The 20,147-nt window shown below is 41.1% G+C and overlaps 1 protein-coding gene across 2 annotated transcripts in view; it reads right to left on the bottom strand.

The window, feature by feature from the left end:
- The window catches only part of FDFT1 (farnesyl-diphosphate farnesyltransferase 1), a 41,066-nt gene that overhangs the window by 3,895 nt on the left and 17,024 nt on the right, over positions 1 to 20,147 (bottom strand). For both annotated transcript variants that reach the window (XM_060653740.3, XM_060653738.3), the window contains 4 exons: positions 19,890 to 20,018; positions 16,516 to 16,707; positions 8,846 to 9,022; positions 7,620 to 7,772 (listed from right to left, as the gene is read on the bottom strand). In XM_060653740.3, coding sequence (XP_060509723.2) covers positions 7,620 to 7,772; positions 8,846 to 9,022; positions 16,516 to 16,707; positions 19,890 to 20,018 — 651 coding nt within the window. The remainder of the gene's footprint in view (positions 1 to 7,619; positions 7,773 to 8,845; positions 9,023 to 16,515; positions 16,708 to 19,889; positions 20,019 to 20,147) is intronic.

The raw sequence follows: 20,147 nt of genomic DNA on the forward strand, positions 1-20,147 counted from the left end.
AGAGAACATGAAAGGAAACTCCAAGTCACTCCACTAACAAGGCAGGATGTCAACCGAGGCCCGGTAATCCCACAGCCTGTCCTAGGGAGCAAGCAAGGAGGCCTGCACTTGGGGAGCCACCCAGGTCCTCCCTGGTCTTCGCATCCCCAACGCCTCAGAGCCAGGAACAGAGTGGAGCTTGGTAACGTCAGCATAGTTTGGGCTGGAGGAGAGCAACACAGAAAAGGGGAAATGATATCGTGAAGACTGGGCGAACACAGCCAAACAAGATGGAATCTGTGCTGTGGGCAACAGGCTAGATGAAGAAAAGCCAGAGCAGAAGCAGGGCACCAGAGAGTTATCCTCGAGTCTTCCCGGTGCCTTCACCCTCCTCCACCTCCACAGACCTGACACCTTTGCTGCCTCCAGGCCTCGCCTCCATGCTTACAGCCACTGCTGCCGGCTAGGCCCTCAATGCCTCTCATCTGAGCTGTCACCAACCTCCAACCTGAGCTCCTTCCGCCTGAACCCTGAAGTCCACTCGCCTGCTCTCCACGCTGTCACCAAAGAAACTAAAAACCTCTGCTTGACACCCTCAGTGGCTACCTATCACCAGCTGAATAAGCTCTGAGTTCCGTGATGTGGAACGTGAGGCCACCCATGACCTGGGCCCACTGGGCCTCTCCGGCCTTGCCTGCCGCTCCCCACCTGTCTCTTCTCACTCTAGAACAACTACCCGCTGTCGTCTTCTACTTCTGATGCTCTGCATGCGTGTGTTCCCCTTTGCTCACACCGTTCCCTCTGCCCGGAATGCCCCTGTCACACTCCTTCACCTGGCTAACTTGACCTGTTGCCCAAGTCTTAGGTATTAGTCTTTTAGAAAACCTGCCTTGAACTCTCAGGTTGGGCCACATGCCACTCTCCTACACAGACTCCTACCTTATCACTTAGCACTGAATTCATCTATGTCTATGCGTCTCCCTCACTAGACTGCGAGCCTCTAAGGCACCATGTCTTACCTTTCTGCCTCCAGCCCAGCACTGAGCCTGGCACACAGGAGGCCCTCACTAAGCTGACAAAGCAGTTTAGAGATGACTGAGGGGGAAAGGGACAATGATGTGAGCCCAGAGACAAAAAGGAGGAAGATTACAAAGCGGGCATATTTTTTAAATAATTTTTTTCCCCAGACTTTCATTATATAATGGGTATTAAAAAAAATATTTTTTAAATATTTATGAGAGAGAGAGAGAGAGCACAAGCAGGAGAGGGGTAGAGAGTGAGGGAGACACAGAATGTGAAGCAGGCTTCAGGCTCCGAGCTGTCAGCCCAGAGCCCAATGTGGGGCTCGAACCCACAAACTGTGAGATCATGACCTGAGCTGAAGTCAGACGCTTAACCGACTGAATGATATAATGGGTATTTTTTCCAGAGACAGATTATATTCTTGCCACCCTCCCACCTCACCATGGAAAGGGCACAGCTGCGATTTAGTATGACAAGAAAATAAATGAATATGCCCACAGGTGTGCCTGGCTGGCTCAGTCAGTAGAGCATGTGACTCTTGACCTCTGGATCATGAGTTCAAGCCCCACAATGGGCAGAGAGCTCACTGGGAAAAAAATGCCTACAGAAATATGCTAATGATATCTGATACCTAATATTATGCTACCAAGAATAGCTCTAGAAAGAAGAAGAAAAAGGTTTCAATGAAACTACAATTTCCTCTTTCTTTTCAAAAAAATTTAGATAATGGAGTTAAGCTTATAAAAACAAGCAATACAAAAATAAAGTAAAAAAAGGAGACAGAATTCCCTTACTTGCCCCTCAGCCACAGGCCAGTATAGTTACTTTTATACTTTTCCTCACTATGCCCTTATAACCTCAGATAAAAATGTATGAAATGTCATACACAATAATACAGTATTACCATATACTGGTGTAGTTACTTTTATACCTCTTGCCATGTGCATATAAGCCAATATAAAAACATATAAAATGTCATATATACGTATTATATAGTCTACACACTATACAGAATGGCTGTTCTATATAATGTATAAATATGACTATATTGTGTATATGAAATTATACACTTTATTTTTAAGATAGGTTATAAACATATTATGCTGTAATTTGACTTTTTTCACTCACATAATTTCTTTAATCTTTTTTTAAAATTTTCTTTCATGTTTATTTATTTTTGAGAGAGACAGAGACACAGTGGGGGTGGGGCAGAAAGAAAAGGAGACACAGAATCCGAAGCAGGCTCCAGGCTCTGAGCTGTCAGCACAGAGCCTGACGAGGGGCTCGAATTCATGAACTGCAAGATCATGACCTGAGCTGAAGTTGTATGCTTAACCGACTGAGCCACCTAGGTGTCTCACTCACATAATATTTTATGGATATTTTTCTTTTTTTCTTTCTTTCTTTCTTTCTTTCTTTCTTTCTTTCTTTCTTTCTCTCTCTCTCTCCTTCCTTCCTTCCTTTCCTCCCTCCCTCCCTCTTTCTTCTTTCTTTCCTTCTTTCTCTTCCTTCCTTCCTTCCTTCCTTCCTTCCTTCCTTCCTTCCTTCCTAGGTAAGTTCCTTGACCACTCTGGAGCCTAATGAGGGGTTGAACTCATGACCCTTGAGCTGAGATCAAGAGTCAGACGCTTAACTGAGCCAGGAGCTTCTATGGACATTTCTTAATGCCAGAACCTAGAAAAAGAGGTCATTCCTTTTAAACACAACCTACGTAATGTGAACACACTATAATTTATAATCAACCCCCTCCTAATAAGGACCGAGGACAAAATGCTACAATCAGCGTCTCTGTACATTTTCTAGTTAATTGTGTAGGTAAAGTCCTAGAATTGCGTGGTCAAAGGCTAATGCACACAAAATTCTGACAAGTATGAACAGCTAATGTCATTAACCAAAAGAAAAAAGAAAAAAGGTTTAGAAGCATCTGGGTCGTTCAGTTCGTTGAGCATCCAACTTAGGCTCAGGTCATGATCTCGTGGTTTGTGGGTTCAAGCCCCACATGGGGCTCTGTACTTAGAGCTCAGAGCCTGAAGCCTACTTCATATTGTGTCTCCTTCTCTTTTTGACCCTCCCCTGCTTGCTCTCTCTCTCTCTCTCAAAAATGAATAAACGTAAAAAAAAAAAAAAAAAAAAAAAAGGTTTATGACCAAGGACTGAACTGGAATAATCAAGTCTGGAGTGAAAAGCATGGGGTGGAGGAAAGAGCCTGGCCATAGAAGAGAATGCCAGGAAGATTTTGCGCAGCCAGAAGAAACAAAAATCAAGACAACTCTGGGAGATAAGGAGCCAGAAAGGCAAAGGAGGAGACAGATGGGTAAGAGGTTAAACGTGAGGTAAGCGGCACAGAAGCCAAGACAGGGAAGGGCTTTCATGGTGAGAAAGATCCAGTGTCGAATTTTTAAAAAATTTATCACTAGAGCACTGCCTTGGTGGCTCAGTCGGCTCAGCGCCCAACTCTTGATCTTGGCTCAGGTCATGATCTCACAGTTGGGGAGACTGAGCCCCGTGTTGGGCTCTGAGCTGATAACACAGAGCCTGCTTGGGGTTCTCTCTCTTCCTCTCTTTCTGCCCCTACTCTCTCTCTCAAGATAAATAAATAAACTTTAAACAAACAAAAACTGGTCATTAGAAGGTCATTAAATCACCTCAGTAAGAAAAGTTCTGACAAGGAATGAACAAAAGCTAGGATGAGGTGGGTTGAGAAAAAAATGGGAATCAATAACATGAAGTACATGAATCCTTCGAGAAGCTTAACTGTGAGGGAGAGGAGGATGGGGACGAGGTAGAGAGGAGCAAAGTCAAGCCAAGTATTGATCTGTTTACTTTTTGAAGCCGAGTGGCCAGAGTGCAAATACAAACTAGAGGAGGGACCCAAAAAGGAGGGGGCTTTAGATAAAGAGGAGGTGGATCTTGAGGGGGTGAGAGGCAGGAGCAGGAGTGCATACCTGCAGGGGTTAGGCTCACACAGGAGAGACGGACAGAGAAGTGGAGACAGTTCACAACATATAATCTCGTACTTCCTCCTGTGGTTAACGGCAGAGCCAGCGGAGAAGGAAAGAATGGATGTACAGCAGTACTTTTCTTGTTTTGAGACAGAGAGAGAGTGAGCGAGCACACGAGAGGGGAAGGGGCAGAGGGGGAGACAGAGAATCTTAAGCAGGATCCTGGACCGGTGAGGCCGGCAGGACTCAGGGATCATGACCTGAACCGAAATCAAGAGTCGGACACTCAACCGAGTCACCAGGCGTCCCCAGCAGTGCTTTTCAAACTTTATGTTCACAGGAATCACCTGGGGATCTTGGTAAAGGCAGATTCTGAGTCAACAGGTTTGAGTAGGGGTGAGGCTCTAGCAAGTGCCCAAGGGCCGCCGATGCTGCACAACACTTGTGAGATGTGAGCACAAAAAGGGCCTGGAGAGCAGGACGATGCTCTAGAGGAAGCACAGTGTAGCGTGAAATGGGAAGGTGTGCCCGCTTAAGAGAGGTTGCCCTCGCCGAGGAGTGAGCATTGGCACAGAAGGAAACAACAGCTTCTGGCCGTTTGCCTGAGTATTTGTTTCTGTCCCAAAATAGCTGGTTGAGCTTCTCGCCAGCTGACAGGTATCCAGACTGGTTTGCAGCTGAGGCTGCTCCAGAGGACAGAGGGTGTGGAAGAGCAGTGCCCACCTCCTCAGGAAGGTTCGGTGTCCCTCTAACTCCTCCTTTAAACATTAGAGTCCCATGAGGAGACCTTTACACGCCCCTGCGAGTGCATTCTTGTTACCACCAGTTAAGCCCAGGGAACTGACAGAACCTTTTGTTTTTAATCTGAGAACCTTTTTTTTTTTTTAATAATGTTTGTTTATTTTTGAGAGAGAGAGAGAGTGCGGGGGAGGGGCAGAGAGAGAGGGAGACACAGAATCCAAAGCAGACTCCAGGATCTGAGCTGTCAGCACAGAGCCCGATGCGGGGCTCGAACTCAATCTAACCATGAGATCATGTCCTGAGCCAAAGTCGGACGCTTAACCAACTAACTGAGCCACCCAGGCTCCCCAAGCTGACAGAAGACTTGCAGTCTTCCTGCAAAGGACAGACTTGGTCGGTGAGAAGTAGGATCAGGGTTAATATCTGGACACCAGCAAATAGACAACTTGCGGTCTTCAAAAAGTTTTAACTTGAAATTTCATTCATGAGGACGTTAAAACCATTATCACATTTTATTCCTTTGGACTTGAAAGACTTGAGATTTTTCTGAATCAGATCAAGTATTAATGTTTCCTCCAAATCACGCTGGGTTTCACCAGAGTAGCTTTAAAAACTGATGACCTCAATCAGTGTTCCTTAAAGGGCCAGAAATTCTTTTCAGCTTGGTGGGTCACCCTCTGTTGCAGCTTCTCAACTCTGCTACTGTATTTTGAGGCTGCCTCAGACAAGACATATGCGAATGGGCATGGCTGTGTTTTAATAAAAAGTTATTTACAAAAGCAGTGGGGGTGGGGAGGTCAGTCAGCTGTAGTGTGGGTACCCATGCCCCAAATCAAACTGTTGATCACAACCAGGATTTAATTCCAATGGGTAAGGAAAACACCAGATAAAATCTGAATGTTAATATAGTAACGGAACTAGCAAACAACATTTTTAAAAAATGGTTTTTTGAAATCGGTGGTCAGTATTAAAACTAAAATATTCTCTGAACTACACACTACATAAAAGGATTCTAACTGATACAAAACAGAGAAAAAGTGCCTAATAAAGTACTACTCAGTTTAGAAAGGATAATCCAACCCCCTTAGAATTGTAGTGAACAGCATATGGTCTGAAGTCAGCCAGATCTGGGTCCAAATTATGGCACCAGCCTCAAGTTTCCTTGATATTAATAGCACCCACCTTTTTGGTTGCTATGCCAGGCACACAGTAAGCTCAGAGTAAGTGCTGGCTATATGGTGAACCAGACCGTCCCAAATCTCATAAGCAGCAATTTTTTGGTCAATGGCTGAACACTTAAGTCACTAAAAGAATTTTAGGATTAAAAAAATTTTTCTTTAGTTTTCTCTTACGCCTTCTACAGGTACCTCTGGTAGAAATGCTGAAGTCCAAAGCTCGTCAGAAGACAGGGCGTAACTCCAAGGAGAATGTGCAATATGCCATAGAAATCAGAGGAAATAACTGTTTTTGCAGAATTCTATTTAGAGGAAACCACTATTACCAAGTGCATCCCTGTAAAGGCATAGCCAGAGGACTGGAAGGAGGCAGAAAACTATTGACAGCAACAGTTACCTCTGGGGGGGGGGGGGGGGGGGGGGGGAGAGGAATATCTTATTATGTTTTCATGTATTTCTGTAGTATTTCAATCTTCAGTAAGAACATACCTAAGGATCTCAGAGCCACCCAGCTCCCTAGTGTGATAGTCAAAAAAAAAAAAAAAAAAAAAAAATCTCTAGACATTGCCAAATGTCCCCTGCAGGGAAGGGGGTACTAAAGTATCTCCAATTAAGAACCACTGCTAGGGCGCCTGGGTGGCTCAGTTAAGCATCCAACTTCAGCTTGGGTCATGATCTTGTGGTTTGTAGGTTCAGGCCCCACATCAGGCTCTGTACTGACAGCTCAGAGCCTGGAGCCCGCTTCTGATTCTGTGTCTCCCTTTCTCTCTGCCCACTCCCTGCTCACACTCTCAAAAATAAACAAACATTATTAAAAAAAAAAAAACAAAAAAAAAAAAACAAAGGAACCACTGATCTAGGACCTAGAGTTTTAGCTTCTAAGAAAAGGCTTTTTTGAACCTAGTCATATATTATACCCTCCACAGAAAGATATTTGACTTGAACAAGTATGTTCTGTTTTATAGGATGGTTTTGGTACTTGAAATGAGATTTGCATTAGAAAATTTAGAAATCGGGGCGCCTGGGTGGCTCAGATGGTTAAGCATCCGAGTTTAGCTCAGGTCATGATCTCGCAGTTTGTGGGTTTAATCCCCACGTCGAGCTCTGTGCTGACAGCTCAGAGCCTGGAGCCTGCTTCGGATTCTGCGTCTCCCTCTCTCTCTGCCCCTCCCCCACTTGCATGCACACTTTCTCTCTCTCTCAAAAATAAATAAAAACATTAAAAGAATTATAAAAAAAGAAAAAAAAATTTAGATATCATTGCAACTTGATGGTTTTCCTTTGCCAAAATTCCCTACTGTGGTTTCTCAGTTGAGGCCTATGAAGTCATAGAAAGTACTGGATTGGGTGTGAGGCAGTGTGGATGGACTGGGGTCCCAGATCTACTCAGTCAGATACTGCATTTGCATCCACAAGACTTAGCCTCATTTTTCTCACCCATAAAACAAAAAGCCTGACTGGCCTCTAACATCAGCTTCCAGCTCAAAACCTATGATTCTGCTTAGGAGCTCCACCCTAAAGGCTTGCTGCCTTTATACTCTCTCACCAGGGTGCTGTGCAACTCTGAACAATCAGTAACTCATGCATACATGAACTTTCCAAATAAAGGAGACCAACTCCTGTCCTGTCTCTTTATACCATAACACAATAAGTTGTTAGGATCATCTAATATTCAAATATAAACTATTTAAACAATGACATTATTTAAATACTATAAAAAATAGCTAGAAATTATCCAGGTAGTTAAATAGAAACCCACCTCTTCCATATACTGGTATATTATAGCTTTGACAGCTGGCATATTGGTGGCATCCATCATTAGAGTTACTGCTTGTCCTTTTCGGATCTTCACTACGCCTTTGAACACCTGCTGGTTATTGTAACAGGCAGCCAAAGTGGCAATGGCCATTACCTACAGATATTAGGTGGGGGAGACGAAAGAAAATGCTAATTCATTTCATTTCATGAAAGAAAAGAAATGGTACTATAGGCAATCACCATTGTGAAAACGTAAAAAAAAATCTTCTATAGAATAAGAAAGTGCCAAAGAGCTAAGATGTAACTGACCAAGAAAAAGTACCCATGAAGAAAGCATATCAAAACTTGTACCTTTCCCACTCCTCCCTTCCTCAACAACAGCCTCAAGTGATCTTTGCAGTCTTAAATGATTCTTTGGTTTGACCATGAAAACTTTTTATTTGGAAAAAACAAACACGAGCCAATACAACATTTTCTATGCTAGAATAATGAGTCATAGAGCTGAAAAATGTATCTCAAAATAATATCTGCAAATAATTTTCTATTTTTCCTACAACAAACAAACCATCATATGTGAAAAAAACCAACATGGAGGAGAGGGTAGGGCACAAATGGGAAGGAGGGATAGTTCCCAAGCTCAAAGGTGTACTATTTCTAGGATAAACGGAAACCTATGTCAGGCCTACAGATTTTAGCTCCAACAACAATTCAAGATTGGCCATTAAAAGATTAAATCGAGTTTCCAAATCAGTTAAATCCTAGAACTTTCATTTACTGGAGTTACAGTAATTGGTAAGGCATTTAAAAAGTGTAAGCTCCTAGGATATTGAGGGGCTAGGTCCATAGGGCCAGGTTCTGTTCTCATGAGTCTAGGAAAAGCACAGCAAAAACTAGGCGCTTAAGACTTTGTAATGACAACACCTTCACCTACATTTTACCCAGCACTCCCCATAAATCTAAGCCAAAGCCCTAGATTTAACTGTGAGAATAAGGATCTAGCGAGGCTGAGCTGAGGGTGGTGGTCATAGAGCAAAGGGGAGGTATGGTGAGACACTGCCTCTTCGCCAGCAAAAGAAAACAGACCAGAGTCCTCTTTTTAAGGACCCATATTCCGAATACAGCAAACCAAAATAGTAAATGCATTCTATCCACCCCCATCACCACCACCACCACCACTGCCTGTAGCTTCCACCTCTCTTCTACAACAAGAACAGCAGCACTGCATACCTGTGGAATAGCACAGAAGTTAAACACACTTTGGTTTCTAAGTCTTGAAAGGTAAGTGATGACATCTGGGATGTGGTGTAGTGCGTTGGTTATAAGTTCGTTCAGGCACTGCACAGCTGAGTCAATATTCTGTGGCTTAGCAAAATCACCCAACTTCTTAACATACTTGCTCCAAACCTTAAAAAAGAAGTCAGAATGTGCATAAGGGAAGAAGGTTTCCAAGCAACATGAAAGAATCTTCGTGAATAAGAACTATGATAGACAGTAAAGTTTTTCTTAGCTGCGGACTCCTCTTTCACCAAGATCAAGTCTGTTTTAAGCTCCACACAGGGGCTATTTGTGACAATCAGGCAGGGTCTGATCACAACCTGGGAGTCAGTTAAGTTTCTGGGAAATTGTCCTTTTAGGAAGATTAGTACAGCATGTACTACAGCAATACTTTAATGACTTCAGATAAAGAAAACTCGTATTATTCAGAAGGCATTAGTCTACTCCTGAAAAAAATAACCAGATATATACAAAACCAGCTACAACAATACTGTAGGCTAAACAGTAAAATTCTGATGATGGTCAGGTCTCCAAGTAATTAGTGATTAACATCACGTACCCAATTCCGAGAATTCAGAATGCTGCCAAACAATCGTATTTGGGGAAAATGAGCTAAGTCTGTACTATGAGAACATTACCTCCTTGGATCTTAGTAACTCAAAAGTGAAATAACATCTTCAACTCCAATGGTGGGACTGATTTGACAATTTTTAATGTTAATATTTAAAGGAATCTCTAGGGGCACCGGGTGGCTCAGTCGGTTCAGTGTCTGACTCTTGATTTCGGCTCAGGTCATGATCCCAGGATCGTGGGATTGAGTCCCTAATCGGGCTCTGTGCCGAGTGTGGAACCTGCTTAAGAGTCTCTCTTTCTCTCCTTCAATCCCTCTCCCCTGCTCGTATTCTCCAAACACACACACACACACACACACACACACACACACACACACACACACAAATTAAACATCAGAAAAAAATAAAGTAGTTTCTGAAGCTAACATAAAACTTACTTTCATCTTTGGTAACCATTTTTTTTAAGTATTTTTTTTTTAATTTTAAGTTTATTTATTTATTTTGAGAGAGAAAGTGAGAGCAGGGAAGGGGCAGAGAGAGAGAGAGAGAGAGAGAGAGAGAGAGAGAGAATTCCAAGCAGGCTCCATATTGTCAGCACAGAGCCCGACGTGAGGCTTAAACTTACAAACCGTGAGATCGTGACTTTAGCTGAAATCAAGAGTCAGACACATAACCAACTGAGCCACCCAGGCACCCCATTTTTGAAAACTCTTAAGCTGCCCAAAGAATGACACTCATTGTAACCTTATGCACTCCCCCAAATACATGACTGGCCTAAGAGGACTAGGAGATTCTATGGAAAGTCAAATTTGTTATCCATTCTTAATTTGCACCTTAAACACACTCAGATTGATGGTACTAGATCAATGATGGTACAAGATCTGCAGAACTTGGAGAAAATAGTTAATAAACCCCTATGTATACATCCACCGGCCTCAACAATTATTGACATTTGGCCCGTCTTGTTCCATCATGCAGGTTCTATCTGTGGCGTTGGCATCTTGCCTGTGCCCACTTTTGTCTTGGAGCTCCTGGGGGTGCTTTGTACAGGTTATCCACGGGCTGGGTTTTGGGTGTTTGTTCGGATTTTTTTGTCGAGTTGTTTCATCTCTTTTTGAGAATTTGGGAAAAATCCCCAAACCATGCTGCTGCCACCATCACTACCATTTTTACAAAATCCAAACTTCCTGCTAATAGATGCAGAAAGGATGACAGAATTAGGATAGCACCTTTTGGCCTCTTCACTGATAATAAGTCTAGGGAGCAACCACCACGAAGAAAAAGAACCCGCAACTTATAAGGAAAAGAAAACGATCATTAGATTTTCAACAGCCAGTCTGTAAAAGCAGAAGAAAATGGGAGTAACACATTTAAGGTACTCAAAACTATGAGCTAAAAACTTCATAGCTAGAAAAAACTGACTTTCAAATATCAAGGACACAAATTATCTTCAATATGTATAAACATGGAGAATTATTATTCTCATGGCTCTTTCCTATCTACCAGAGTGCGACCTCCAGACAACCAAAATGGTTAGAGACATCAACATAAAGGCTGGTGGTGAGCATAAACCAAGACAAAATAAAGGAGAAAAGGGAGATATTACGGTAGTAATGGCTATCTGATCTGACGATTCAGATATAAATGTAATCATAAAAAACTGGGAATTAGGATATCATATGCAAAAAAATTTTTTTGAATTATTTTCCGTAAGCATATTTGGTGGTAGTAGCATCAGTATCACTATTCAGAGACTGCAAGATCTGTAATGTGGAAAAAAAGCAGATGAGTAGTTATGGCATATACTAATTCTGGCATCTCTTATTTCCCTGAGAAATATGAATCTCAATGAGGAAAAAATGAGGTGGAGATGTAATATAGAGGAGACGATTATATAACCATTCTATTGTCCTGCGTTTGAATTGGAAATATCAATACAAATTTACAAGGTATTTGTAAATTTACCAATATAAATTACAAGGTATTTTAGCTTTAAAACTAGACACACACACACACACACACACACACACACACACACACGGGCTACCCCAAGAGCAATGACTATCCTGCCCAAGTGTGGTGTTGGCTATTATTTTCCATTAGCCCAGGTGTCTTCCCTGAGCTTCTTGAATAGCTGGAGGAGTCCAGATCTTAGACAGTAAATGTACAAAATGAGTTTAGAACATCTTCACGTATCAAATGGCAAGGAAGCTATCATAGACTATTAAGGGTTATGAGGACTCAAGAGCCAACCTGAATCTATTCCCGACCAAAGAAAGGAAATTTTAAGCTTTAATAATGAGAATAATTACAACCGATTAAACCCAAATATGTTTTAATCTGTAAGTTTATAATGACAGCAAAAGATAACTAATTGGTCACCTTCTGAGGGTGACAGAAAATTATCTGAAAAGCTAGGTAAAGGAAAGAATCAAATATATGTACTGCCTTCCATACGTGATTTGTACCACTCAATAAGCAAATAATAAAGGAGAGAACATATCTCCTATAAAATCAGCCCAGCTAATAAAGGAAGGCACAAATATAGAATTAAAAAGTTCTTATTTTATGGCATAAAATTTAAAGACCTGAAATGAACCCTCATATTTAGGGTCAACTGATTTTCAACAGGGGTGCTAAAATAATTCAATGGGGGAAGGAACAATCTTTTCAACAAATAGTACTGGGACAGCTGGACATTTGTGCAAAATGATAAGCTGGACCCCTACCTCACACCACATACAAAAACTAACTCAAAATGGATCAAAGCACTCAATTAAGAGCTAAAACTATAAAACTCTTAGAAGAAAATATAGGCATAAATCTTCATGACCTTAGATTAGGCAATGGTTTCTTACATAAGCACAATACAAAAGAGAAAATTGGATAAATTGGACCTCATCAAAATTAAACTTTTACGCTCCAAAAGACATCAAGAAAGGAAGAAGATAACCCACAGACTGGGAGAAGATATTTGTAAATCATGTATCTGATAAGGGACTTGTATTCAGAGCATAGAAAGAACCCTTACAACTCAATAATAAAAACAAACAATACCATTAAAATATCTGAAAATATTTTAGTAGTTTTCAGAAAAAGTACCTGAATAGATATTTCTCCAAAGAAAATATACAGATGGCCAACCACATGAAATGCTCCACATCATTAGCTATCAGATTGCATATCAAAACCACAATGAGAAACCACTTCACACCCACGAGGAGGGGTATAATAAAAAAAGATAGATAATATGGAGAAGTAGGGAGTTATTGTTTAAAGGGTACAGAACTATACACTTAAAAAATAGTTTGAATGGTAAATCTTATGTTACATAAACTTTACCACAATAAAAAAAAGATGTTAAACACATACATAAAAAAAAGGTGAGAACTGTTGGCAAAGCTGTGGAGAAACTGGAACCCTCATATACTGCTGATAGGACTGGTACAAGGGTGTAGTCACTGTGGAAAACAGTCTGGCAGTTCCTCAAAGGTTAGTAGCTGTATGAAGCAGCAATTCCTATCCAAGCTATATGTATATATATGCAAGAGAAATGGAAACACATGTCCACTCAAAACCTTATATACAAATGTTCACAGCATATTAATAATAGCCAAAAAGTGGGGGCACCTGAGTTGGTTGAGCATCCGACTTCAGCTCAGGTCATGATCTCATGGTTCATGAGTTCAAGCCCCACATCGGGCTCTCTGCTGTCAGCACAGAGCCCGCTTCAGATCCTCTGTCTCCCTCTCTCTCTGTCCCTCCCCTGCTCTTTCTCTCTCTCTCAAAAATAAACAAACATTAAAAAATAATAAAAGCCAAAAAGTGGAAACAACCCAAATATTCCTCAACTGATAAACAAATGAAATGTGGCATATCTATATAAGTGAATATTGTTTGACTATAAGAAGGAATAATGTGTTGGTAACATACTCCCTCCTGGATGAACCTTAAAAGCATCACGCTAAGGGAAAGAAGTCAGTCACATATTATAGGATTCCATTTATATGAAAGGTCCAAAACAGGCCAATGTACAGAGACAGAAAGAAGATGGTTGGTTGCCAAGGGCTGGGGAGTGGGCATCAGCAGAAAACAGATCATGACTGCTCGAAGGCATGTGGTTTCTTTCTGGGGTAATGAAAATGTTCTAAAATTAATTGTGATTGTTGCACAACTCTGTGAACATACTAAAAAAACACTAAAATCTTTAGAAGGATGAACTGCATATAGTAAGTGAACTCTATCTCAATAAAGCTGTGATAAAAATACTATTTCGCAACCCTAATAAATTAACAGAACTAGGGATGAAGCCTGATTGCTAACATCAAAAGTGGGCAAAGATCAGACATTACGTGCCTCTTGATAAAAGAGCACACCAACATCTTTCATCAAGAGGTGCATGCTCATTTTTATTTAAACACATTTGATGTGTTTTAATCCATTGCCATTTTTATTCTTTTTTGGTACTCGAAGTGTTCCATATGTGGCCAGTGAAAGCCCCTTCAAATTGGATTGTGTGCCTCTTTACCCTGTACTTTTTACTTTGATAGTTCCCTTACTTTCTGGCATGACAGTATATTTCAAGCTCCTTTTATGTATTTTCTGCCCTTACTGTTCCTTATACTGGGAAATGGTATTAAAAGAGCAAATTGGAACACCAGAGGTACATATCACTACTGGTTTGGTCATTGTTGCTAAACAGAGGTAGACTTTTTTTTTTTTTAAAGAATCTGTATCATGAGTTCATACTGATATTTCCAATTCAGTTCAGGATTATGGGAGTTTTGCTTAACTTGTTTCCTATTTGTATCTTGTATTTTAGACTGAAAAACCTTGGTTCTTAGACTGATAAGAACACAACTGCCTATTTACTTTATGTTACCAAGTTTCTGTAATAGTTTCAGTACTTCAACAAAAATATTCACAATATGATTACTGAAAACCTTTTATTACTTTTGGTTTATCCTTCCATTTAAACTCTGCTGTTGAGATAAGTCAGAGACAAATACCATATGATTGCACGCATATGTGGAATTTGACAAAACAGATGAACATACGGGAAAAGGAGGAAAAAAGGAAACAAACCACAAGAGACGTTTAATGATTGAGAACAAACTGTAATGTTGGTGGAAGGAGGTGGGTGGGAGATGGGCTAGATGGGTGATGGGAACTAAGGAGGGCACTTGTGATGAGCACTGGGTGTTGTATGTAAGTGATCAGTCACTAAATTCTACTGAAACCAATACTGCACTGTATGTTCACTAAAATTTTAATAAAAAGTAAAAAACAAAAACACAGAACTATGGTATTGTGCACCTGTTTTTTTTATTTAATAATATAGCCTGGAGATTACTCCGTAATAGTATAGTTCTTCTTGCGCTCCACCAGGTGAATACACCATAGGTTCATTCAACCAGTCCTATATAGAGGGACATCCGGGTTGTTAATAAATTGTAACTATTACAAACAACACTGAATCCATATGCTCCCATATGAGTCATTTGCCAAACTGCCAGGCCTCAGGGCTGTACCAGTATACGCTCACCGGCCACACAAGAGTGCCTGGTTCCCCAATCTTGCTTCATGCAGGCCTATCAAACTTTTGACTGTCTGCCAGTCCAATGCAAGAAATAGTATCTCAGGATTCTTTTATATCTTTTTTGGGTTAGGCTATTTGAACTGACATTCATTAAGCACCCTGGGCTGCAGTTTATCTCACTTCATGCACACCACCACCCTGTGGTATAAACTATTCAATTTTACAGAAAGAGGGAAGTAAAATGTGTGCAGGACTGCAGAGCTGGGACTCATGAACCACACTTGGGTGATGCGCTTGTGTGAGAAGCAGCGTCATACGGTGGTCAGGCCCTGGCAGGGATCCAGAAGACTGGGGCGTCCCTTCTAGCGGCCACTGACTCATTCACCGTAGGTCCTCACACGAATCGCTTCCCTTCTCTGAGGATTGGTGTCAAAGGAAGGGTGCACAAGAGCTGCTTCCCAACCCTGCCTGCACAGTAGTCCCCTGGGAAGCTTGACAAACTACGGCATCTCAGCCCAGGGTAGTTTTAATGTGAATTTTTCTCATTAGGAGTAAGATTGATCATCTTTTCAGCTGTTTAATGATCTTTCTTTCCTTGATCTGTTCTCATCTCTTTGTCCATTTTCCTATAGGGTAACTGGTCTTAACTTTTAGCAGTTTTTATTTGCGGCATAAGTTGCAAATATTTTCCCTACTTTGTCACCTTTTTTTCCACTTTAAAACCACTTGGTTTTAGGAAACCATTTTATGGAAATCAATAGGCAAATGTAGGAAATAGTCATAAGATTTTCTAGCTTTCCAGGGTGCCTGGGTGGCTCAGTTAGAAGACTCTTGATCTTGAGGTCGTGAGTCTGAGCCCCACATTGGGTGTAAAGATTACTTAAATTAAAAAAAAAAAAAATAAGGAAAAATATTTTATAACTTTCTTTCTGAATAAAACCAACATCCAAGTCTTTCCTTTCCCTATTTTTTTAAAATTGAGTCAAAGATCAACTCTGGTCTCTTATAATGAACATCTGTAGTTTCTATTTAGCATATTTCTTCCTGGGGTGGGTGGGGGGAATCCATCTATGTGTGTTGGGCAGAGATAATCCAGGTCTGGCCAAAGTATTCAGCCCTCTGGCTACAGCAGCTGATTATGGGATGGGCACAGGAACCAAGCCCCACCAAGCAGGCCTTCCTAAGGACTTTTCTGTTAAGCTAATAAGTTGTGAGTCATGGGTTGTTACACCTACTACTTGGGAGAAAGCCTGTCCAAGAGATAGAAAGAAGGGGAAAAAGCCACACACACACACACACACACACACACACACACACACACACACACGACTGAACCTGTGGATTTGGCCAGTCCACCCTGAAGCAAACTAAATCTTAACCTGTTTTATACACTCTCTTCCGTTGTCTCAGGCAGTTTGATTCATGTTTGTATCACTTGCAACCAAAAGATTTGTTTTGTGTTCAGAAAAGTAAATTGACATTATTTTTCCCAAATCCCCTAACTCTGTTACCTCTTGAGGCCAAAACTCTCTTCCTTCTCGTTGGTCTTCCAGATAATCACGAATGATGTTTGTTTTCTGCAGAAACAGGCCCATAGAATTGGCACGTTCTACATCTTCACCAACTAGGGGGTCCTCTAACTCTGAGGCTGAGAACAGACGGGAAAGGCCAATTCCCACCAGCCCGGCGACATAGTGACAGTACTGTAAAAGATTATTTTTAAAGTACTTTAATACGTATTTACTGACATGAAAACAGTAAAGATCATTAACTACAAAACAAAAGCAAAAACAAAAACAGGTTCCAAACAGAAAGTACAACATCTTATTTTGATTCAGACACAAATATACACTATGGACATGTAAGGAATAAAAAAACATCCAAAAAGGATGTGCACAAAAGGTTTAACCAAAGCGATCTCTGATTTCTGGCTGGTGTGATGTTTTTATTTCACCTGCATTTTCTGTATTGCTACTGTGAACATGCATTACTTCTAGAATAAAAGGTTACTGAAAAAATAAACTAGTACAATAAACTTTTTGAGATCTAAAATTGAGAGTGAAGGCCATAGGGAATTAGGAATATTCTAATAGAAACTAAAATACTAAGTAGAGTTTAATCTTGAAGACATTTAGAGATCTGGCAGTGTCTCAAAATCTTCATTATACAGAAGAACAAAGTACAACCACTATGTTCTCGACACTGTTTTAAGCACTCTGCATATTCAGTCCTCACAAACACCTTTATGAGGCACGTATTATTTTTTAAAAATTTTTAATGTTTGTTTATTTTTGAGAGAAGACTGAAGAGCAGGGGAGGGGCAGAGAGAGAGAAAGAGAAGATCCAAAGCAGGCTCTGTGCTGACAGCAGAGAGCCCAATGCAGGGCTTGAACTCACGAACCGTGAAATCATGACCTAAGCTGAAGTCAGACACTGAACCGACTGAGCCACCCAGCACCCTGAGGCATGTATTATTATTACCACCATTTTAGGAAGCTGGGACAGAAAAGAAGTCAGTTAATTGTCCAAGGTCACTCATCTGAGAAGTCAGAGGCCAGGGACTCAAAGCCAGGTGGTCTGGCTTAAAGGCAGGCTTTAACAATTTCAATAAAACTGCCTCTCCTCAAAAGAGATCTTGGCAAACGTCATTCTTAATCGTCAAAGACTTTTTCTCCATAAAAGTGGCTTGTCAAAGCTATCCTCTCCTGAGAAGAGTATTGCAAGACAACTTAATGCAATACTCTTATGAAATGAATGTCCATTAGACAATTTTAGAAGTGGAGAGCAGTTAAAGGTACACTCTGGGGAGGACATTAGGAAGGGTAAACGTTAGGGAAAGACCACAGAGGAGGGTCTTTGGTTGAAAGTAACACAAAGCCAGAGACCAATCAAGGGGCACAATGAAACGGCAAAAAGAATGCACTCGGAATACGGTCTAGGAAAGGAAGAATCTGGAAAGAGTAAAGATATGCTAAAATTAGACAGAAATGAGCTGTGGGAAACTATAAGAAATTTCCAAAGAACTACTAGAAATTTAAAAACATGAGTACATCCATAGAGCTGTCCAAGGAAAAGTATATTTTAAGATAATGGTTCTTTGGATAGAAATATTCCTAGAATGGAGGCAGTCCTCCTCCTCCACAGTTAAAGAGAGAGGGGGAAATCATTAAAAGTACTGATCTAATCAGAACTTGTATTCAACAACCGATCATTAGGTTCCTTGTGTAGGTCTGCAGGGCAGAAAAGGAAGTTACCATGCAGCTAACGAGTGCTGATTCTTGGCCAGGAGTTGTTTCAGCTTTAACTTTAAATTGATCAACTGATAGCCCAGCAGCAGTCACACGCATGCTCCACGCATGCTCATCTGGAGAGCATAAGCCAGCAGTTCCAAAGACGTTGCCAGCAAGTTTTGACGACTGAAGGATTAAGAGGCCGGACTTTGGATCTACACTCACCCAATGCATAAGTATGCAGTAGTGTCTCTTCTGAGATCCCAACCTAAATACCATTAAAGATGCAAAATACGTACACAATTCAGATGATTTAAAATGTCTTTGCCTCCACTAGGGTGACGAAGAAGGCTCACAAACACCATGCCTATGGAAAATGGGCAAGACCTCTCCCTTCTATCCTGTATTCTGATGTTTACTTTAGTCCCCAGAGTCAATTAGGTCACTTTGTCTAGAAAAGCACTCTCTCCCTGCCCCCTACTCCTACCCTGGCTAATATCCTACTCAGCTGCTGCTCAGGAATAAACTCAGGCCAAATAAAAGCCATTATAATTTTATCTGCCACATCATCTGCTCTCCTAGCCCTTTCCAGCTACTCTGTCTCCTGAAGAAGATAACCTCATCCATGTGAGGTCTCCCACCGCTAATCCCCGCACATACCCATTTATAACCGCCATAGGAATTGGGGGAGGGAGGTCAAGAAACTTGGAACATCTCATACTGTGTTAATTCTGTAAGGAGATGATGGGAAAGAAAAAGGTAAGGTGTTGGAGAGGTGCTCACTCCTCAGCACAACACACCCAAGATCCAAAGTCACTATCTTTGGTTTCTCATTAAACTTGTTTTTGTTTCTAAGGAAACACACATACAAAGTTAACAGTTTGAGGGATGCCTACTTCTCCCAAACAAATGGGATCAAGCTGGCACCGAGTTTAAAAGTAATCTTGGGTAGGGGCACTTGGAAGACTCAGTCCGTGAAGCATCTGACTCTGGATTTCGGTTCAGGTCATAAGCTCACAGTTTGCGAGATTGAGCCCCACAGTTCGTGAGATCGAGCCTCTGGGTATCAGCATAGAGCCTGCTTGGGATTCTCTCCCCGCCCCCATCCCTCCCCTCCTCATGCTCTCTCTCTCAAAATACATAAACTTTAAATAAATGAATGAATAAATAAATAAACAAATAAATGTAATCTTGTGTTAAGATGGAACTGGAGAAAGGATTCAGATACTAAGGTGTGTACACATACACATGTACTCAGAAACGGAAAAAAAGAAAATAATAAAAAAAAACATTTTTAAGATATGAAAATCACTGATATCTTTATACTACATGAAGCAATTTGGCCATTTATCTAAAATATCACAGCGAGTCAGAGACACTTTTAGAAGCTTAACATCTGTACCCCTGGGGCAAGTTCTATCTACTTTGGCCTGACTTACTGGTAAACTCCTTCTAGGGCATGGATTAGTTCAAGTATTCAAGGATAAGCCCCTATATTAAGTGTTTATGATGAGCCATTCAAACTAAACAGATGGGTTGTAAAAGCAGAAAACCTGGAACGGGTAGACAACTTTATCCCTCTTTCTAACTTGACAGTGAACACCCTCAGCTCTGTCTCACGTACCACACACCAACACTGCTTTGTAACCACTCACCTTGTCCCACTCCTGTTCGGATGTCACGTGTTTATCCAAAAACTCCGCCATCCCAAATCCCATTTTCCGGCAAATGTCAACAATCACCGTTTGATATTTCTCAGCCAGATTTCTAAACTCGAGGGAGATCTGAAATAGAAATCACACAAAAAACAGAGAAAATATGAAACATGTAGGTATATTGGGAACCAACATGGTTACCTATAGATTGTAAAACAAAGCAATAGTGGAACCCATTAAGGCTCCCAAATGATTCAT

This window comes from Panthera onca, chromosome B1, assembly GCF_046562875.1.
Source record: "Panthera onca isolate mPanOnc1 chromosome B1, mPanOnc1 haplotype 2, whole genome shotgun sequence".
NCBI classification, from domain to species: Eukaryota; Metazoa; Chordata; class Mammalia; order Carnivora; family Felidae; genus Panthera; species Panthera onca.